General features: G+C 38.2%; 1 protein-coding gene across 20 annotated transcripts in view; it reads right to left on the bottom strand.

Moving 5' to 3' along the window:
- The window catches only part of RIMS2 (regulating synaptic membrane exocytosis 2), an 850,283-nt gene that overhangs the window by 593,923 nt on the left and 234,206 nt on the right, over positions 1-22,154 (bottom strand). For all 20 annotated transcript variants that reach the window (XM_027849901.1, XM_027849888.1, XM_027849890.1 and 17 more), the window contains one exon: positions 19,681-19,991. In XM_027849901.1, the coding sequence (XP_027705702.1) occupies positions 19,681-19,991 (311 nt within the window). The remainder of the gene's footprint in view (positions 1-19,680; positions 19,992-22,154) is intronic.

The raw sequence follows: 22,154 nt of genomic DNA, 5'->3' as shown, positions 1-22,154 counted from the left end.
GATAGATAGATAGATAGATAGATAGATAGATAGATAGATAGATAGATGGATGGCACAGAGTGAATTGAAGATGAAGGGGTGACATCTAGAGAATAAAATTAAGGGGTGAGAGAGGATTATACTGGGAGAAGGAGAAAGGGAGAGGTAGAATGGTGTAAATTATCACATAAAATGGACAAGAAAAGGCTTTTACGATGGAGGGGAAGTAGGGGAAGGTGAGAAGGAATGAGTGAATCTTATTCTCATCATATTTGGCTAAAGGAGGGAATACCATACATACTCAATTGAGTATGGAAATCTATCTTACCTTACAGGAAAATGGGGGGGGGGAAGGGGATAAGAGAGCAGGAGGATGATTAAGTGGAGGGCAGATTAGGGGAGGGGGTAATCAGAAACAAACATTTCTGAGGAAGGACAGGGTCAAAAGAGAGAATAGAATAAATGGGGGATGGTTTAGGAGGAAGGGAAATATAGTTAGTTTTCCAAAACATGACTACTATGGAAGTGTTTTACATGACTACACATGTATAACCTGTATCAAGTTGCTTGCCTTCTCAATGAGGGTAGGTGGGGAGGGAGGAAGGGAGAAATTTTGGAACCCAAAGTTTTAAAAACAAATGTTAAAAACTGTTTTCTCATACAACTGGGAAATAAGATATACAGGCAATGGGGTATAGAAATCTATCCTGCCTTACAGGAAAATAGAAAGGGAAGGGGATAAGAGAAGGGGTGGGAGGAGATAGAAGAGAGTGCAGATTAAGGGAAGGGGTATTCAGAATGCACCCTGTTGTAGGGTGCAGGGAGGGACAAGATGGGAAGAAAATTTGGAATTCAAAATCTTATGGAAGTGAATGTTGAAAACTAAAAATAAATAAATAAATAAAAACACTTTTAAAAAGTATAAATTTGAAGACCACACATGTTTAAAAAAAATTTTACAAGGATAAGACTGGGGAAGCAAGGCTAGCTCCTAATGTTGCATTAGATCCTATGAAGAGGATGGAGGTTCTCAATATGACTCAACACTGTGAATTAGTACTTTAAAAAGTTAATCATAATCTAGTATGCACTATAGTGACAGCTAGGTGGTACCGTTGATAAGAATACCAGGCCTGGAATCAGAAAGGCTTTCTGAATTCAAATCTGGTCTCAGACACTTACTAGCTGCATGACCATGGGCAAATCACTTAACCCTGTTTGCCTCAGTTTCCTCATCTGTAAAATGAACTGGAGAAGGAAATGGCAAACCACTCCAGTATGTTTGCCAAGGAAACCCCAAATGGGGTTACAAAGATTCAGACACAACTGAAAATGACTGAACAACAACAAGTGCACTACATCTCCAGGTCAGTCAACAATATCTGGGGCAGGTATTCAGTTCTGAGTGCCACGTAATAGGAAGTATATTGACAAGTGGAAGCACAAGCCAAAGAGGGCAACTATCAGGATGAGGAACAGAGAGGATGCTGTATGATAACTGGTTGAAGAAGCCAGAGATATTAGCTTGAAGAAGAGGAAAGTAGGTTGAGTGGGGGTAGGGGTGGCAATATCTGTCAGCCATCTTTAAGCACTTGAAGAACTATCAGGTCGAAGAAAGATTAGACACGTTTTACTTTAATAAAATTACTTTAATAATAATAGCTAACATTTATATAGCACTTTAATGCTGGCAAAGCACTTTAAATGGAATTTCATTTGATCCTCACAGCAGCCCAGTGAGTTAAGAGCTGTTATTATCCCCATTTTACAGATAAAGAAACGGAAGATGACAAGGGTTAAGTGACTTGCCCACAGCCACACAGGTAAGTGTCTGAAGCAGGATTTGAATTTAGGTCTTCCTAAAAACAGAATACTAGAGTACATTATCCTCTGCACCACCTTACTGGCTGTTTGTTACTGTTGTTGCTGCTGCTGCTGTTGCTATTAATACTGAATGAAGAGGGAAGAACTAAGAGCAATGTTCAAATGTCACTTGAAGAGAGTCTGATCTCAGGTCAATGTAAAGAAAAACTTTCCACCAATTAAACCTATCCCAAAGTGAAGTGAATTGCCTTCAGAGAGAGTGAGGAGGTAGTGAGATCTCCTACACCAGAGGAAAGATAGGATGCTCACTTGCTAGGAATCATGTAGAGAGGATTCTTGTTAAGGTGGGGTTGGACTAAATGGCCACTGAATTCCCTTCAGGCTCCAATATTCTGGGATTCTGGGATATCAAAGATAGTAACATAAGGCTATCCTTGCTCTTCTTGTATACTACCATATTCTAGTTATTTTTCTATTCCATTATCTCTCATAACAATAGAAGCTGTATTTTTGAAGAAAGCCCATCAGTATCTTATTGCTGTGATATGGAGAGGCAGTCATTACATGATGGCTAGAAAAGTAACCACAAAACTAGGAAGACCTGGGTCAAATCCCATCTCTGTCACATACAGACTGGGTGACTCCAGGCAAGGCACTCTCAGTGCTCCACACAACTCTCTAAAACTATAAATTGCAGAGAAGGTGCCTATTTGCATTGGTAGAGGGAATTTGTTCAACTGGGAATGCCTTATATCAATGAAATTGCAGGTCCAGTCTCTCCTATGTGTCTATCATAAGGTAGCACAAAGGAGCAGCTACAAGTTTATATTTTACAAAAGTTATATGGAGATTAAAACTATCTAGGACATAATATATATACATATATGTGCATATATGTGTATATACATATATATATGTGTATACATACATATATGTATACATATATATACATACAGAGAGACAGACAAAGAGACAGACAGACAGATACTATCAGCTAGAGAGGCCCTCAAAGACCATGTGGTCCAGCTCCCATTTTTACAGATGAGGAAACAGTCCCTGTGGACCTAAATGCTTTTCCCAAAGCCACCCAAGTAGTTAGTGGTAGATTTTCAAATAGAATCAGATCACTTCTCTCTTGGTCCAATGCTCTTTAACCCCAAGGCTATTGGGGTGAATTATCAAGAAGCAGAAGTAACATTTTCATCATCAAATTTCCTTAGGCAGCATGGATAAATGTGCAGTCTAGGCAACAGTAGCTATAGTAGGGAAGCTGGTGGAGGAAGAAGGGAGGGAGTAGTGGTCATGGGGAAGGAGTGATGGGACAAAATAACCAGGAAGCAGAGAACATTCCACTGACAGTTTTTAGCCCTGCTGCTTCTGAGGCTGGTTTCCAAGAACACTATGTTACACCAAATAAGGACTATCAAGAAATAACAGTAGCTACTCCCATGACCACTCTTTCTCATCTCTCCTTCTCTTACCCCCCCCCCCAACTTCATTAATATCTCTACTGTTGCCTACATCTACCCATTTGCCCATATTCCCTAAGGGAGTTTGATGATGAAAATGCCACCTCTGCTTCCTGATAATTCATCCCAATAGTCTTAGGGATAAATGTAAGTAATCCATATATCCTATCCCTATGACTGACAGAGTAACATTTTAGGAAGAAATTTTGATATTGAATCACAGGTCCAAATTCTAGGCAGACTGTTCTCAAATACTTGGGAATATGCACTATTACATTAGCAAACTGTTAGTTGTTTTTCATTAGCTTCCAAATGGCTGATCACATGTTCTTTTTGTTATTGTTGTTGATTAGTCATGTCCGACTCTTTGTGACCCCATTTGGGGTTTTCTTAACAATGATACTAGAGTGCTTTGCCATTTCCTTTTCCAGTTCATTTTTACAAATGAGGAAACAGGCAAACAGGGTTAAGTGACTTGCCCAGGGTCACACAGCTAGTAAGCATATAAGGCTGGATTTGAACTTGGGTCTTCCAGATTCCAAGGCTGGCACTCTATCAACTGTACCACCTAGCTGCCTCAATTATGTGTTCTACTTTCCTCAAACCAGAGTCAAAAGGACAACTATTCAACTATATGGCTTATCTTGGGCTATGTAGTTCTTTCACAATAGAATCTCTTTCTAGAAAACTTCATCTCTCTAAATTGCTGGGATGGGTGGGGTTTCAGAATTAATTTTTTATCTGTGTACACCTATGATACAAAATACACATTGAAATAGTCACAAACATGTGAATGATATGTGATGTCTTCAGCATGGGAGAACTCTTAGTGTGGGAACTCCCTCTACCAGGGCCCAGCACAGAGAATGACCTAGCTGCAACTTAGTAGATAGGTCATAAGGAGTTGACTAGTGCTGCAGAGAGAGCTTAAACTAGTAAGTGATAGAGGCAAGATTTGAGCCCATGCCTTCATGTCTCCACACCCAGCATTCTAAAACTATATTATGCTGCCTCTACATGTAAACATAATAAATTATGATAGAAAAAATTTTGGAGGCAGCATGGTATGGTGGATAGTTTTGGCCTTGGAGTCAGGAAGCCTGAAATTAAAAACCTACCTCACATGACAGTTGCTGGCTAAGTGACCATAGTTAAGTCACTTAACCTCTCTAAGCCTCAGTTTCCTCATAAGTGAAATGGGTAAAACAGTTGGATCTATAACAATGGGTCACTAAGAAGAGCAAATAAGATAGTAAAATGCTTTTGAAACCTTAATGTATATTTCAGGTATGATTGATATTAATTTTCCAATGAGAGGATATAACATGCTTTTGACTGTTCTTGGCCATATAATGGTAAAGAAGAAAAAAATAATCCTTAATTGTTGTTAATATTATGAAACATAAATTATTTTATTTCCTTTTCCATGTGATAGGTCTTTGTTTTTCAGGTGATAGAGGTAAATTTTTATTATTGTAATTCTAAATGTTATATTGCATTTGATAGCTTCTTAATTATTTTTTAAAAGAAAGTGAAGATAAATTAACTTTGGCATATGCACTTAAATTGAGCAAAATATTCTCTGAATAAACTGCCATCTGAATATTCCATGTGGGAATCCTGTCCTAAACATCACACTTGTCACACATGGTCTCTGAGCCTCCTACATTCATGTCCTTCTGTTATAATGGCCCTCTGCCTGCTCAAAAGTTAGTTGTACTTTGCCAAAGGCACTTGCATAACACTAAAAGTCCTTCTCTTGAGTATGTCACCCTTATCTATGTAAGAACTATGACTAGTACCAGGATCTGATCACAATTGCATGTCTACTATAATACTAACACGGAATATCAAGATAGCACAAAGTAAAGAAGGATTTGAGAGTTCATAGATATTTGATATGGATAAGGATAGAGCTTATTGAAAGCTAGAGATCCCACTGAATAATGAACAAAGGCAAACTGAACTCTAGACCAATATAAAAAGAAGTCAGTTCAAATAAATGTTATTAATTTAAAAGAGGCCCAAAACTGTGAGTTTTTGTTCAAGCTTTTTTGAGGTCATGACCTTTTCAGACAGACCTTTCCTTTCCTGACTAGGATGTTAACCTCAATTATCTTCCTGCATGGCAGAGTTACCACACAAACAACTAACATATATTATTTAATACACACTTTCTTCCCTCAGATCCCTTATGATCAATCACACATTTGCAGCCCAGCTACTTGGAGATAGGTCGGCCATCTGCTGCTTCAGACCAGTCCAAGCAGAACTAGACCAAAGAAGAATAAGGATGTTTTCTTTGACAATTAAAGTATATTTAATGTCCTCATTATGGTTTTTAGTACCACTTTACCCCAAAACATAACAGGTTCCTTATTGTTAAGGTTTCAGGGAAGCCTAATCTATTTTAGGATAAAAAGATCTCATTTCTTTTAAACTTTCCAAGCCATAAACATCTCAAAATGCCTCATGTGCATCTGAGCACATGGAAAAACCCCAAAGATTTAATTATAATATTAATGATTTAATTAATATAATAATTAAATTAATTAAATAATATAAATTAATATAATTAATTAATTATAATAAATGGCCTACTATAAAATTTCCATTTCCCTACTAAACACATCCTAATCATGCAACTTACAGTGACTTAATACTAAGACCATCTGACATAAAGTTCCTCAGCTCCATTCTTCTACTATCATCACCCCTGTCACAGAAGGCTAATCCCTCTGATCCCATTTCTTCCCACTTCCTCCAGAATTTTGCACCAGTAGTTATCCCCTCCTCTCTCTCTGCTTTCAAACTTTGATAATTTAGGCAGAAGAGGCCATGAGCCATAGGTAATCTCCATGACCTCTGAAGTAAGTTAACCCTTGGACTAATACTTTCTCAAATTTCTCAAATATTTTCTCAAATGAACTTAGTTTCTCTAGTTAAAAAATGTTTTTATGTATTGAAAATTGATTCAAATTTCATATTCTAAGAGTAGAGGCCATCTGGCCCTTAGCCAGACAAGCCAATTGTCACATAATGTTGAACATCCTTATTAGGAGAAATACTTTGTCTTTCAGAATGCATAACAAAGCATTCTTACAAATAAAGAGGCTTCTTAAGAGCTAGCTATGCCTCATGTGTCATTATAATTCTAAGAGTCTAGTGATTGATCATTCATTCAGCTGGTCAGTGTTAAGGACAATCAGTCATGTTACAAGACAAGTACTTCCAGCTCTAGCTCATCCATCATCAACATCAAATATTTATTGAGTATGCATAATGCACTGGAAGCTATATAGAATAAATAGAAGACATGATTCTTGTCCACTGAGATTTTAAGTTCTGAAGAATAAAAAGAGAAAGATTGAAGAGAAAGATCACCAAGTTATTTGATCTTAAGTGAAGATCATTTGTGTGTGTTTTCCTATAAGTTACCATAGAAATTTTTTTTCTCTTTCCTTTTTTATGGTTGGCACCTTGTTATTCTCTACTTATTGCTCATTTTCTTATTATTTTGTCCACTTTATTGCTTTGTCATTTTTCTTCCTCTCATCTTCACATGATTTTTCTTATTCTTTCCCTTGTGTGACCTCTTTCAATAAAACTGTTAAAAACTGACATTGTTTTCACCCAATACCCAACTCATCTCAGGTCTCCTAAGATAGAGTATGGTCCAAAAGTTAGTAAACATGCCACATACCCTATGGACACACCATAAATACAAATATCCCTCGACTTGCTGAGCCTGTATTATTTGGGAAATGAGCTGTAAGGTAAAATTTAATATTTCAAAGCCTACTCCCTAATAATTCCCATTCTACTTTGGTCTCCCAAAGCAATGAAATCACAGGTAAGGACGTAGCAAATACTTATAAGTACACAGTGTTACAGAGGTACAAATTCATGATACCTAACCTTGTTAAGACTCTCACTGCTCCTTGACAATCCTTCTACTCTACCCTTATTGAATTTTCATATCTCATTGTCCATATCAATTGTTTCAAAAGCTTTCTGCTTTCCCCTTGACAACAAAGAAAGGCCCTGCACATCATTCTTACAGTAAATGAATGAACTTTCTACCTCACAGAAAATACGAAGGTCATCTGACATGAAGTACCTCAGCTCCATTCTTCTACTATCATTACCCTCTCTCTCCTTCTCTCCTGTCAGAAGGCTAATTCCTCTGAAATTGAACTTCTGATCCCATTTCTCCCCACTTCCTCCAGAATCTTGCACTAGTAGTTATCTTTCCCACCCCCATCTCTTTAGTACACTGTCATTTATTTACAGACCTACTCGTATCTTACAACCCTTTAAAAAAAATTTCCCTATGGGAGGTAGTGTAATGTAGTAGAAAAAATACTGGTTCTGGAGTCAGAAGTTCAGTCGTGTTTCAGTCATGTCTGATTCTTCATGACCCCATTTGGAGTTTTCTTGTCAAAGATACTGGATTGGCTTGCCATTTCCTTCTCCCACTCATTTGAAAGATGAGGAACTGAGGCAAACAGGGTCAAATGACTCACCCAGGATCACATAGCTAGATTTAAACTCATGAAGATGAATCTTCTCAAATCCAGGCTCAGCATTCTATCCACTGCGCCACCTAGCTCTGTTAATACTTAAACACTGCTTGATGTTTCCCTTGTCTTCTCCTCTTGAGACTAAAACACCTTCATTCCTTCAAATGATCCCTGTGTAATATTATCTCCAGTCCTCTCACCATCCTGGTCATCCTCTTCTAGATGCAGTCCAAGTTATTTAAATTCTTCCTAAAATGGCAAGACTATTCCCTCCCTTTTTCTGATCCTTATACCTCACTTAATATAATCTATTGTGTTTGCAGTCCATGCCTAGGTCTTTTTTCATGGGCACTATTGTCTAAACATACCTCTCCCATCCTGTCCATCTGAAATTGATTTTTTTGAGGTCCTTGTTTATTCCGTTGAATGTCTTGCTAGATTTGGCCCAACTAGATGTTGATTCTGTTATCCATTTTTTATCTAACGCTACCATGTTTGTTTCTTCTGCAGATTTTGAGACACAATACATCTATGACTTCACCTAAGGTATTGATAAAAATGTTAAACAGCACAGGTTCTTTAATTGTTCAACTAGAGATTTTCTGAAGCTTTGCCTCATTAATGTAGGGCAACTCGCTGATGTAGTGGAAGCGATGCTGGGCCTGGAGTCAGAAAAACCTGTGTTCACATCATGCCTCAGAAACTTACTAGCTTTGCAACCCTGAGCTTAACCCCTATTTACCTCCTTTTCTTCATCTATAAAATGGGGATAATAACAATACCTACCACCTAGGGTTGCTGTGAGGATCAAATGATATAATAATTGTTAAGCATAACTGCTTGGAACATTTTAAGTGTCATATAAATATTATTATTATTATTATTATTAATGACTATACTTTAGGTGTGGCAAAAAGGAAATTGGTCTCATCATTTCAATACAAGAATTAGTCACAGGAGACATGTTAGACTGAGATTATCACTACCAGGAAATATAGTGTGTAAAGGGAAATCTACAATAATGCACTATGCTTGCATTTCTTAAAGAACCAAGTAACAGCTATATATGCATAAAGTAAAGGTCAGTCTTCCTCTGCAAAGAAGGGAAAAGGGCAAGCACACAACTTGGCATCTCTTCAGGTTATCTGGAAGAAAGGTTAGACAGAAATTTTCATGAAAAAGAAAAAGATCTGGGGAGTTTTAGTGAGTTACAAGGTCAATATCAGTTAACAGAGTGACAGGATAGCCAAAAGCCAAATACTTTCCTCTGCAATATTAAGACAATCCTTATGACTCTAAAGAAAGAGGCAATCATTCTCTTGTGCTTTGACCTCGTCAAACCACACCTAGAGTATTTTTTACAATTCTTTGCACCATATTTTAGGAAGTACACAAACATTCTAGACGTGGTCAGAAGAAGGCAACCAGGATAATAACAGATACAATGCTTTAAAGTTTACAAGGTGTCTTCTTCATAAAACAACCGTAAGGTAGATAAATATTATTATTCCCATTTTGTAGACAAGAAAACTGAGGCACAAAGAGGTAAAGTGACTTGTCTGGGGTCATACAAACATTGTCAGAACCATAAAGCAAACCTCTCCCTCCTGGTTGTGTCCAGTATGTTACCTCCACTGCACTATGCTGTCTCCCCGTGATCCTAAGCAGACCAGAGACAAAGATGTCCTTTGAAGAAACAGTGCTCTAGCCCAGAAAAGAAGATTTGCTTTACTCATCTGTGTACATATTGTATCCACTCCAGTTCAATGTAAGCTCCCTGAGGGCAAGGACTGACTTGTTTGTTGCCTTTATATCACTAGTGCCAAACCAGTACCTAGTACATAACGATGTTTAATAAATGGCTGGTGAAGTGAATTGTATTGGAAATGTTTTAACTGCCCTCAGATATTTGAAGAGCAAAACTAAAAGCAACTGGTAGAAGCTACAGAATGCAGATTTGGGTTCATTATGAAGAAAAGCTTCCTGAAAATAAGGATGGCCCCAAAGTAGAACGAGCTACTTCTGGGAGAAGTGGATTCCCCTTCTCACTGGAGTTTTGCAAAGGGAGGCTGCGTGACCCTTTATCAGGGATGCTGCTGAGGGACTTTTTACCAAGGTCCAAGTTAGACTAGATGACCTTTGAGAATCCTTCCAATTCTGAAATTCTGTGACTCTGTGAAACCGGGGATGCTATTGCAATTGTCCAGGGTATTATTAGAAGAGAGGAATTGTAATGGTCTGCAAGGCATGGCTGAGAAAGCAAGTAAAGCCTACTCTGATGACAAGCTATTGGCCCACAGAAAGGCCAAACTTAAAACAGGGTAGCTCTCCAGACTTTACAGCAAAGTAAGCCAGAGTAAAAGAGCAAGACAAGCAGCAACTTTGGGTGGGGGTGAGGGTGGCGGTGGGGCTGGGATGAGGGGAAAGAAGAGAAACAGGCGGGGAAGGAGGGAAGTCAGGGAAAGAGGGGGCAGGAAAATTAACTCGAAAGAACATCATGCCCTAGAATCTCTAGCTGAGGCAGCACTCTCCCACCCCACACACCCACACCGACACACACACACACACACACACACACACATACACACACACACACACACACACACACACCCCTAGCCTACTGAGTACCAACTCTTTCTCCCAAAATTAACACCCGCACGAGAGTAGGAGTGGGACCTCATTCGATGCCCATAAGCTTAATTGGCTGATTAAAAACACCACCGATACCCCAATTGCATAAGCTGATTGAACCCATTCCAGGGAGAAAGGAGTAGAAGAAAATGAATACTCCTGTTGCAAATAAACCACTCCATCTCCTTAGCTAGGGAAACCATTGCAAATGTTCAGCCCAAATGAAGCATGCTAGCCTTGAAGTCTGGTTAGTATTTAGATAGGAATAGAAGAGAGTGATTAGACAGTCATTATTAAGGATCAAATGAGATAGCATATGTAAAGTGCTTTGCAAACCTTAAAAATCACTATATGAAAGCTAACTATTCTTGTTGTTATTAGCAAAGACACCAAAATCACATTGAATGTAACACGTGCAAAGGACTAAAGGAGCTAAAAGTGTCTGGATTATACTTTTATGATGGCCTTATTCAGCTTATGGGAGGAAAGGTAAATTCAGGTGGTAAGTCCACAGAAATGGGATCTAGAAATTAAATCTGAGTAGGGCAAAACATGAATTAGAGGCAGCTAGGCAGTGTTGTGAATAGAGCACTGAGCCTGCAGTCAGGAAGACTCATCTTCCCAAGTTCAAATCCAGCCTCAGACACTTACTAGCTCTGTGACCCTGGGCAAGTCACCCTCTGTTTGCTTTAATCCACTGGAGAAGAAAATAGCAAACCACTCCAGGATCTTTGCCAAGAAAACTCCATGATAATTATTGGCATGCTGTGGTCCACAAGGGCTCACAAAGAGTTGGACACAACTAAACCAATAACAACAAAACACAGATGCTTATTAAGTTACCACACAAGGTTAGGATGAAGACATTTGGGATTTTGATCCCAGAGAAGAGAAAAAGTCTCCTTTACACATTGCACTTTCCAGGCAAATCTGTCTGCTAGTTGGTCCCCAGACATGGTACTCTATCTGCTGCTTCAGTGCCTTGAGTTGGGCCTGGAATGCTCTCTCCTCACCTTCTCAACTTGGAATAATTAAGACCCTTCAAAGGTCAAATCAAATGCCACCTCCTACATGACACCTTTCCCGATGCCCCAAGTTGTCAGGGTTTGACCCCCTACCTGAAATTACTTTGTTATTATTTTGGATATATTTATTTACTTTTCTTTGGACTTGTTAAATCCTGCACACACATACCCCAGAAACACAGCCAGTAAAAAGTAAGATTCCTGAGATCTATATTATTTTTGTCTTTCTATTCCAAATACTTTGCATTTAGTAGGCATTTAATGAATTCTTGTAGAATGAATGAATAAATGAATGAAAGTAATGAGTCTTCACTGTTGGTCTTCAAAGAGATTTCAATAACACTTAAGAAGGCAATGAAGGGGACGCATTTGTTCAGGTGAATACTTTTGCTGTCCCTTTTGTCTCACATTCTTTGGTTCTTGATTTTGTTTACAGATCCCTAGGTTCTTTTCCTGAAATGATTATAGGGTATTCTTGGCCTTTCCTTTTACCACCTCTAAGCTCCAAGGTAGAGAGACTCTGGCCTCCCTTAGTGAATTCAGCCTCAACTGAATGCATAGTCCTTACCCAAAGCTTTTTTGTCTTGTTCTAATATATCCCTGGTGTAGTCTAAAGAGTAGAAGAATAGAACTTTATCTGAGAGGGAGACACAGAGACAGACGGACAAAGAGAGCAGTGTATTAGACAGTGTACTACTGGACTTGGAATCAGAGAAATGTGGGTATAAATCCAACTCAAATGCTGAGCTACATATGTGACACTGGGCAAGTCACTTAACCTCTCTATGACTCAACTTCCTCATTTGTAAAATGAGGGAATTGGCTTGATAGCTCCTTCCATCTTTAAATTTATTATCTCAGTGTCTTGACCCTTTTAACCAAGCAATGAATTCAAGACCCTTGAAGGAAACAATCATGCTATATTTTCCTTCTGTATTTTCCACAATGCCCAGTATATTGTTAGGGATATATTGTCCTGAACTAAAATGATTTAAAGTTTCATACCTCACCCAAAGGCAATCAAACTGGGAAAGGTTCCAAAGCCAAAAGAACAGACTAATTATATGTAAACTTATCACTTAGGTCTCCAGTAGTCCCACTGACCAACTCAGATATCCCTGGGTTCTTAGGATTATAAACTGAGAGGATGTTAGAAGTAAATAGACAAAATAAAGGGAAATTTCCACAGCACTAAAAGAACCAACTGCCATCGAGGGAAGGAACATTGAAGGGTTCATTATTGGTCACAGATACCTGCTTAATGGGTTTTCTCAGCCATGTGTATTAAAGGATAATAGGACAAGTACCCCATTTTGCCTCTGATGAGATAATTTAATTACTCCTGAAGAGAAAAGAAATACTTTTTTCTTAATATCATTATTGTACAACAGTTGATGTCCCATCCCATTTTCTAGACATAATTAACAAAAAATGCAGAATAAAATTCTACCATCCTTGTTCAGACGAGTGCCCAGGAGTTCTTAGCAATAATACCAGCTGTTGGTCTTAGCTCAGTGCAACTCAGAATGGGGAAGTATAATTAAGGAATGCTTTGAGTCACCAAAGGCTTAAGCCTGTTAGAAATAGCAACCAGAGCTCCTGGGCAAAATAGGGAAAGAAAAAATTAATTACCATATATCACCTCCCCAAGGATATAAGAAGTGCCATACTAGGTCAAACTTATATTCCACCCAACCCAATGGTTCTGTCTCTGGCAGAGGTAATAAAGGTACTTCTAAAGGTAGGCATGTGTATTCTCCTTAATGTTATCCTCAAGGGTTAAGTATGTATACACTAAAACTGCCTTGCTCACAATCCTCATTTCCCTTTATGTTCAATTATAAATCTGTCATTCATGAATTTCTCCTAAACCGTCTTTAATCTATTTTAACTTGTGATGTCTCTGATATTTATAAAATACTTTACATATATTATCTCTTTAGAACCTCAAAACAAACCTATGAGGTAGGTAATACGTGACCACGGGTATGCTACGTGCCTTCTGCAAGGGGCCAGGCTGGGAATATTCCTTCTACCCCCAAGACCTTCCCCTCACCCCAAAACAATGACTTTCATCTGCATCAGCACAATGCAACTTCTTCCTCCTGGTGCCAGCCCAATCTCTCAAACGGGACAGGGTGAATCAATGCAAAGAGGAGCAACCTAACTGTGGAGTCCTGATGGGGAAAAAGCCATACAATACAGTAATAAGTGACAAGCCATAAAACTTAAATTCTGTTAAAGGTAGAAGACTGAACATGGTGACATGTTTACAATCATAACTTAGATACTGAATTATATTTTAAACACTGAGTCATACCTTAAGATACTATGACCTATGAAAGCCATAACAAGAATATTGGGACGTATATGTGACTAGGACGTGATCTATACACAAACTTGTTTGAGTATAACATTAGCTTAACTCCCAAGTTCATTACTAAGCAGAAAACCAAAAATATCCACCAATCAATAGTGACACACTCTCTAGCTCCTCCTTCCTTTGTCTGTTTTCTATAATTACCACGGAGATCTCTGGGGTTCTTGGCAGGAATCCATTGAACTGTTTGGCTGCTGCCCCAGACCGAAGATTGCCCCTGTTTTGTAAGAATTCATAATGATTAATTAAACTACTACCTATAATCTATCTTGAACTCCTTGGCCTCTTCTTTCAATATCAAAAGTACACCCCTTCAGGTTATAGGAGAGGCACAGGGTTTCCCAGCCAGGAGAATTCCAGACCTTATACTAAACTTTGACTTTAGGCCTCCTATTTCCTGTTGTGCCTGTCCTTTGAGGAAAGAGGAAGACGAAAATTGGTGGAGAATTTCATTTATCTCTCTTACTGTGCAGGTTTAACCTTGATCTCCTGCTGTGCCCTTTTCCTACCTAATCTCCACCCTTCTGAGTGAGGAGGAGTAGAGTAGTAAAGCAGGATTTCTCCTCTCATTTTGTACCTCAACTTGCTGACCTCCCAGAATCTGCTTCTTCACTCCACCTCAGACATGCACAAAGTAGTCATAACTTTGATCTTACCATCACCAGCAAATGCACCACCTTTATGTTCAAGAATTTTGAAATCCCCTTATCTAACCATAATCTATTGGTTTTCCACCTTTTCCTCTGCCTTCCCTTACATAAGCCTACCCTTCATCCATACCATGACTTCCAATATCTTGACCCCTCAATTCTCTCCCAGGCTATCTCTCTTGTACTATCTACTCTTTACTCTTTTTCCCCATCTTCACCCCTTGGTGAACCAACTCAACTACATAATCTCTTCCTATCTTGAATCCTTACTCTCTCCCCTTTTCATATCACTGATTGTGCCCTGCTAAGCCTTAGTCTCAGATCACTCCCATCATCTGCTACCTTTGCCCCTACACATGTGCTGCTGAATGAAGGTAGGGAAAATCCTGAAACTATTCTGACTGGGTCCATTACAAATTTGTTTCACAACCTCAACTGGGCCCTCATTGCTGCTAGGCAATCCAACTGTATCTCTTTTATCAACTCACTATCCCTCTCTCCACAGAGGCTTTTCCAAACCTTTTCATACATCTTTTGACTTCTCATGGATCCCCATTCCCCACTCTCTCAGATGAGATTTTTGCCTCATATTTTACAGGGGGAAAAATGAGGCCATGAAGCCATTTGCCATGAGCTACCTTTTTTCCACTCTTCCCCATTTGCTATCACTCAGATGCCTTCTGCCACTATTTCCTCATTCACCCATGATTAAATGGTTTTATTCCTTACCAAGGCTAAGCCCTCAACCTGTTCAAGTGATCCCATTCCATCCTGTCTTTTCCAACTCCTTCTATTATCCCCACTTTATTACTTATTTTTAATCCTTGTTTACTGGCTCATTTTCTAATGCCTGTAAACATGCCCGTGTCTCCCCCATTCTGAAAAATCCTTACTTGATCTTTTCATCCTTGCTAACTATCATCCTATATCTCTTCTACTTTTGTAGGTAAACTGAAAAAGGGCATCTACAATAAGTGCCTTCACTTTCTTTCCTCTCACTCTCTTATTAACCCCCTACAATCCAGCTTCCAACATTATCATTTTACCAAAATTGCTCTCTCCAAAGTTATCAATGATTTTTAGTTAGCAAATCCAAAGGCCTTTTCTCAATCTGCATTCTCCTCATTGAAGCCTTTGACACTGCTGATAACCTTCTCCTCCCCAACACTCTCTTCTCTTTAGGTTTCCAGGACACCAATCTCTCCTGGTTCTCCTCCTTTCTATCTAACTGCTCATTCCCAGCTTCCTTGGCTTGTGCAGCTCGCATCTTCTACCTATAAGTATCCCTCAGGGTTCTGTCCTGAGCCTTCTTCTCTTCTTTTTCTATACTACTTCACTTGGCTATCTCATAAGTTCCCATGGATTAAAATGACATTTCTCTGCTGATGATTCTCAAATCTACCTATCCTGCCTAATTTCTCTGCTGACCTACAATCTCACATCTTCAACTGAATTTGACACTTCAAACTAAATATCCAGTAGACATCTTAAGCCAAGCATGTTCAAAACAGAAGTCGTTATTCCCCCCCACCTAAAAAAATCCCCCTTCCACCTTCCCCATTATTCTAGAGAGCAAAACCATCCTCCTAGTCCCTCAGGCTGGCAACCCAAAAGTTACCTTCAATTCCTCACTATCTCTCACTTCCCCAAATCCAAGCTGTTGCCAAGGTCTATTGATTTTACCTCTGCAACAATTGTCGAATACTCCCCCTTTATTCATTACTCTAATGCAAGCCCTCTTCACCTCACACCTAGACCACTGAAATAACCTGTTGATGAGTCTGTCCGCCTCAAGTATCTCCCCTCTCTAATCCACCCTCCATTTAGCCATCAAAGTGAGTTTTCTAAAGCACAAGTCTGACTAAGCCATCCCCTATTCAAAAACTCCAGTTTAATAGGTATTAAACTGCTATCACTTCAAAGCTCAAATAGAAAACACTCTGTTTGACATCCAAAGCCCTTCATAAACTAATCTTCTATCTTTCAGTCTTCTTAATCTTACTCCCTGGTACATACTCTTCCATCCAGTGACACTAGCCTTCTGACTATTCATGGAAAAGACACCCTATCTCTTGGCTGCAGACATTCATGTTCTCCTTCCTCAGCTCTGCCAAATTAATTCTCTGGCTTTCTTTAAGTACTAACAAAAATCCTACTTTTACAGAAAGCCTTTCCCAACCTCTCTTAATTCTACTGCCTTCCCTTGGCTAATTATTTTCTATTTTTCTTGTATATAACTTGCTTTGTATATATTTGTTTTTGTGTTGTCTCCCCCATTAGATTATAAGCTCCTTGAGGGCAAGGACTGTCTTGCCTCTTTTTCTATCCCTAATGCTTAACAAAGTACCTGGCACACAGTAGGTATTTAATAAATGTTTGTTGATTGATCATTATCACCCCAATTTTACATATAAAGAAACTAGAGAACAGAGTAGTTAAGTGATTGGCCTGTCATGACTCAAGCAGTAACTCTTAGAACTCCTAGTTCTACAGCACTTAGCATTGTAGATTTCACATAGTAGGGATACAATAAATTAACATTTAGCACTTATTAAGCACCTCCTATGTGCTAGGCACTGTTCTAGGCACTGGGGATACAGACAAAAATGAAGTAGTCCCTATTGTCTCTATTCAGTTAATGAGTTCTATCTCCTAACTCCTAGAAGTTATATCTCTTAATGCATTAGTTTTATCAGCTGCTACATCACACTACTAACTCATATTAAACTTGTTGTCCACTAAAACTTCCAAATCTTTTTTTCAAACAAACTGCTTTCTAACTCCTATCTCATACTTGTGATGTTGATTTTTAAAATGAAAGTATAAAACTTTACATTTATTCCTACTGAAGTTATTTATTGGAATCTCACCAGTGGGCTAGCTGGTAAAAAATTCATTGCTGTTTATGGCTTCCAACTTTGTGTCATCTGTAAATTTGATAAAGGTACTAACTATGGTTTTATAGAAGTTCATTGACAGAAATGTTAAATTTCACAGGGCTACACACAGATCCCTGAGGTACTTCATTGGAGACCTCTTGCCAAGTTAACCTCAAATCATGAATAACTATTCTTTGAGTCCAATCATTCAACCAGTTCTGAATTCATCTAGCTGTATTATTATCTACTCCACGTGTCTTGAGCGATACCTTAAATTTAAGTTAACTATATCTAGAGCATTCCCCTGATCTGCTAGTTTAGTAACTCAAAAAAGGAAATAAAGTTTGTCTGGCAAGATCTATCTTTGAAGAAGCCATATGAACTCTTCATAATCACAACTTCCTTTTCTAGAGAGTCACCAAACCATTTCTTTAGAGATCCTTTCTTGAATTTTCCTAGGAATTGAAGTCAAGTTCACTGGTCTATTGTTTGTAGATTCTGTTCCCTTCCCTCTTCTGAAAACTGGGATATTTATCTTTTTTCAATTCTATATTATCTCTTCCATTTTCCATAGTTTTTCAAAAATCACTGACAGTAGGTTGGCAGTTATATCTCTCAGTTCTTTCAGGACTTAAGGCTCTAGTTCATCTGTCCTAGATGACTTGAATTCATCAAGAGTTACTAGGTAATCTCTTACTCCTTCCTTATTCAACTTCAGTATCAATTCTCTTAGATGGTGTGTTTGGTCAGTTGCAGTGAAAAGGTCATCATTCTCCTTGGCAGAGAAAGGTACAGAAGTAGGAACTAGGCTTGTCATTATAGTGTTATAGGGAAATTCCAGGTGAAAAGACTCCCTTGTCCAAAGCAGATCAGCACTTGCCTTGTATAATCCTAGAGAGTCACCCAGAGTGCTGAAAGATTAAGTGACTGCCCAGTCCCATGGCCAGTATACATCAAGTGGTATTCAGACCTTGAACCTGGGTCCTCCTGGCTCTCTATTCACTATGCTACTCTGTTTTTCTCACAGAGAAAATAGAAATATAATAAGAAGCAAACTCTGCCTTCCCTCTGGTCCCAGTTATCACCATCTCATCTAAGCAGCAGTCTTCTCTCTTCATCGAATCTACTCTTTTCTACAATAAAACAACTAAACACACACACACACAAAAAAAAATAACAACAAATCCCCATCATTTTGTTGTCTACTTCCCTTGTCCTTCTCAGCTTTTCTGAGACTACTTTTAAAGAACCATGCCATTCCCTTATATTCTTCTGGTTACCTGACCTTGCTTTCCTCTTTTTTTTTTATTCTCACTTCATTGATTAGGAACTTGCCCCAAAGTTCCACAGATAGCAAGAAGCAATGAATGCTGGGATTCTGAACCCATTCTCTGACTCTAAATTCAACCCTCTTTTTTTACTGCATCATACTTTTTCTATTCTAGTATATAAGGAATAATTCAACATCACCAAATATAATTTATTAAGCACATAAATGTCAAATTTGTTGAAAAATGTAATGGGGAAGAATGAAGTGCTCTTGAGAGGATGATTTAGTCAGCATATTGCCTCCTGAAAATACTCATTCTGGACTATAAATATAGCTACTGGCTTGTGGAAGGAAAATTTCCTTAAGTCACCTCTTCCTATTGAATCCGAGTGACCAACCACTCCACTAAAATATTCAGCCTGAGTTTCCTCCCTCTCTGAGTTATACCTTTTAATGATTTCAATCAATCTCATCATCCTTTAATATGAAATATGACTATATCTAACTGAATTGAATGTTGGAGACTAAGCAAAAATAGTGTATTTTGATATGAGCATCTCAGACATACAGAAATAAAGGGAAAATACTTGTAACTTCTGGAAAGCTACCTTACTTGTCATGGGATTATAGGACCAAAGGTTTAGAACTGGAAACAATCTTGGAGATCATCTAATCCACCCCCTTCATTTTCTTTTTTTTTTTCTTTTCTTTTAACTTTTAATTTTTTTTTCATTTTATAAGCATTCATTTTTCTACTTCACCCACTTCTTTCTCCTCATTGGATAGGGAGAAAAAATTAAACTTTTATGTGAAATATTCTTGATCAAGCAAAGCAAACCCCCACATTAGCCATGTCCGAAGCAGATAAGGCAAAAAAGACCTAGGACGGTTAAATGACTTGTCCCCAGCAACATAAGGAGTAAGTGGCAGAGCTATGTTTGCCCTTCCCTCCACCATAATGTTTGTATTATGAAGTCCTATACAGAACTTCCTCTTGACAATAAAAAACAAATTCTTTCTTACAAAGAAAACCAAGGCAGATAGAATTACCTGTCTGACGTGGTGTCACTTGTAATGGGATGCTTCATTCCTGATCCATTTTTAATTGAGTCCTGCCTTGTAAGCCCATGAGGTCGGCTTTTGTCCATAGCAGGGGCAGGCAGGTCCCCTGGGGTTCCCTGGTACTGAGCCTGCTCATGTAGCTTTGCTTTCTTCTCCTGAGGAGCTTCTTCATTTCGCATCCCTCGGAGAGCCTGTTGGTCAGGGTGCTGTGGTGTGTTGGAGCCACTGTTATAGAACCAAGCTCCTGATTTGGTGAGGATTTCTTGTTGTTTTCGGCACAAGTTACATACCCACATAACCTGCACAAAAAACAAGGACAGGCAAAAAATGATGTAGCTGCTTAAATTAATTTAAATTCAACAATCATTTATTAAGCACCTACTACATATCTCAAAGGTACAAAGACTAAGCTTTAAAAGCTTACATTCTACTACATTTACATTTTATTTTTATAAAATAAGGGGTCGGACTAGATCATCTCTAACATCTTTTCCAGTTCTAAAGACAACTGGGCATGTGTTCCAGTTAGGGTTAGTTTATGTAGTTACCACTTTGTAGTTTACTGACTTTGAAGATGACAAGATGGAGCTACCACAAAGCTAGAACAAAAATAGAAGGCCATTCCCCTTCAGCTTTCTTTCATTTTATTAACAACAACAACAACAAAAACCAACAAAACAAAACTTATGCAATTCAAGGAAATTTTTCATGAGTTACGTAATGAAGCATTTGATTTGATCTACCATCTTTATTGCTATTTTGGCTATTAGCGTTATCTCCTCAACTGAGCTGTAAGTTTTTTGAGGTCAGAAAATGTAGGTTTGTATTTCTTGTAAATGCCCCACAGGCCCTAAAATAGTACTAGATATACAGTAATATTTAATGAATATTTCTTGATTCTCTATGCTATAAGGGAAAGAGGTGCAAGATTTGGAGTCAGACAACCTTAGTTCCAATCCTTGGCCTGCCACTTATTACCTATGGAACCTAGTTCAAGTCATGTAGCCTTTCTGGTTCTTAGTTTCTTCATCTATAAAAGGAGAAAGGTTAGACTAGACAACCTTAAAGATCCCTTCCAGCTCTATATTTAAGATCTTGAAAAGCTGAAAAAAACAGCCAGCATCCTGGATGATGGAGAGGTAGGCTTTTCAAAGATCTTGAGAGGCTAAAACAGTTTAATGAATCTAATATAATAAAATTTAATATGGAAAAATGTAAAATCTTATTCTTGAATTAAAAAAATTAACTCTATTAGTATAAGATGGGAGCAATATGGTTAGAAAGGAATTTTCCTTAAAAAAAAAACCCAGGTGTTTTAGTGGCCCACAAACTCAACATGAGCCAACAATGTGATGTGGGAATCAAAAAAAGCAGATATGACATTGGTCTGCAATATGAGAGCCATAGTTTCCTCAGGAGGTGATGCTATTATTATGCTATGCCCTGGTCAGACCACGTCTGAAGAAGAGTTATACAGTTATGGAGATCACAGTTTAGGAAGAACATCAATAATCTGGAGAACACCAGGGAATTGGCAAACAAAATGACAAGTTAGTCAACAAACATCTTCCACTGTGCTTAGCAGTCAAATGGGGGAGACAAATTTAGCCTCAATGTCAGCAGAACTTCTTAACAATAAGACTTCTCCAAAATGAGTGGGATGACTAGAAATATGTTCTCCCCATTAGAAGAAGTCTTTAAGCAAAAGCTAGGTGACTACTTGTCAGGCATGTTGGGTAAGGAGTCTTTTTTAGGTATTGGTTGGACCCAATGACTATGGATGTCCCTTCTAACTCTGAAATCTGTTATTTTGTAAAAATCAAAGTTCTAAAATATAATTTTAGTGCCAAAGCAATGTTTTGAAACCAATGTTAAACTTTATACCTTTTCTCCACCTGTCCTAATCCTTTCCCTCTTCAAGACCCAGCTCAAATCAGTCTCCTTCTTAAAGCCTCCCCTGACTAATAATTCCATCCCCAAATAAGCTTTACCTCACTGTAAAATCCTAATTCATTTCCATTTCATCCCACATGGCTGGGCATTTATTCGTGTATTGTTTTCTATTGTTTTGATTCTAAAATACTTAAAATATTCAAGGGTATTAATCAGATCCTTTATTCCTATTGTATTCTATATAGTGTCTATCACAGTAATGACTTAATAAAAACTTGTTAAATTTAATTTATCTGAATCTATCATGAACCAAATAAAAGACAGTAAAGCATGTGGTACAGTTATGCCAGGATCTGTTCATTTATAATTTATAGCCTGCCTTCTTCCAAAAGAATTTGGGACAGCAATTATACTAGTACATAAGTGGATTTAATTCTTAGAAGAATTATTTCTAGCATGAAAATACCATCTTCCCTAAAGAAAAGAAAATGAATTGTTGTCTTATGGCTTAATTTTGTTTTGCTAGGGTTAGTTCAAATCAGGACTAAATGAAATCCATGTAATCCACC

Source organism: Vombatus ursinus, unplaced genomic scaffold, assembly GCF_900497805.2.
Source record: "Vombatus ursinus unplaced genomic scaffold, bare-nosed wombat genome assembly UNPS02008961.1, whole genome shotgun sequence".
NCBI classification, from domain to species: domain Eukaryota; kingdom Metazoa; phylum Chordata; class Mammalia; order Diprotodontia; family Vombatidae; genus Vombatus; species Vombatus ursinus.
Note: the sequence above shows the minus strand (reverse complement) of the source record. Positions and strands in the feature narration are given on the sequence as shown.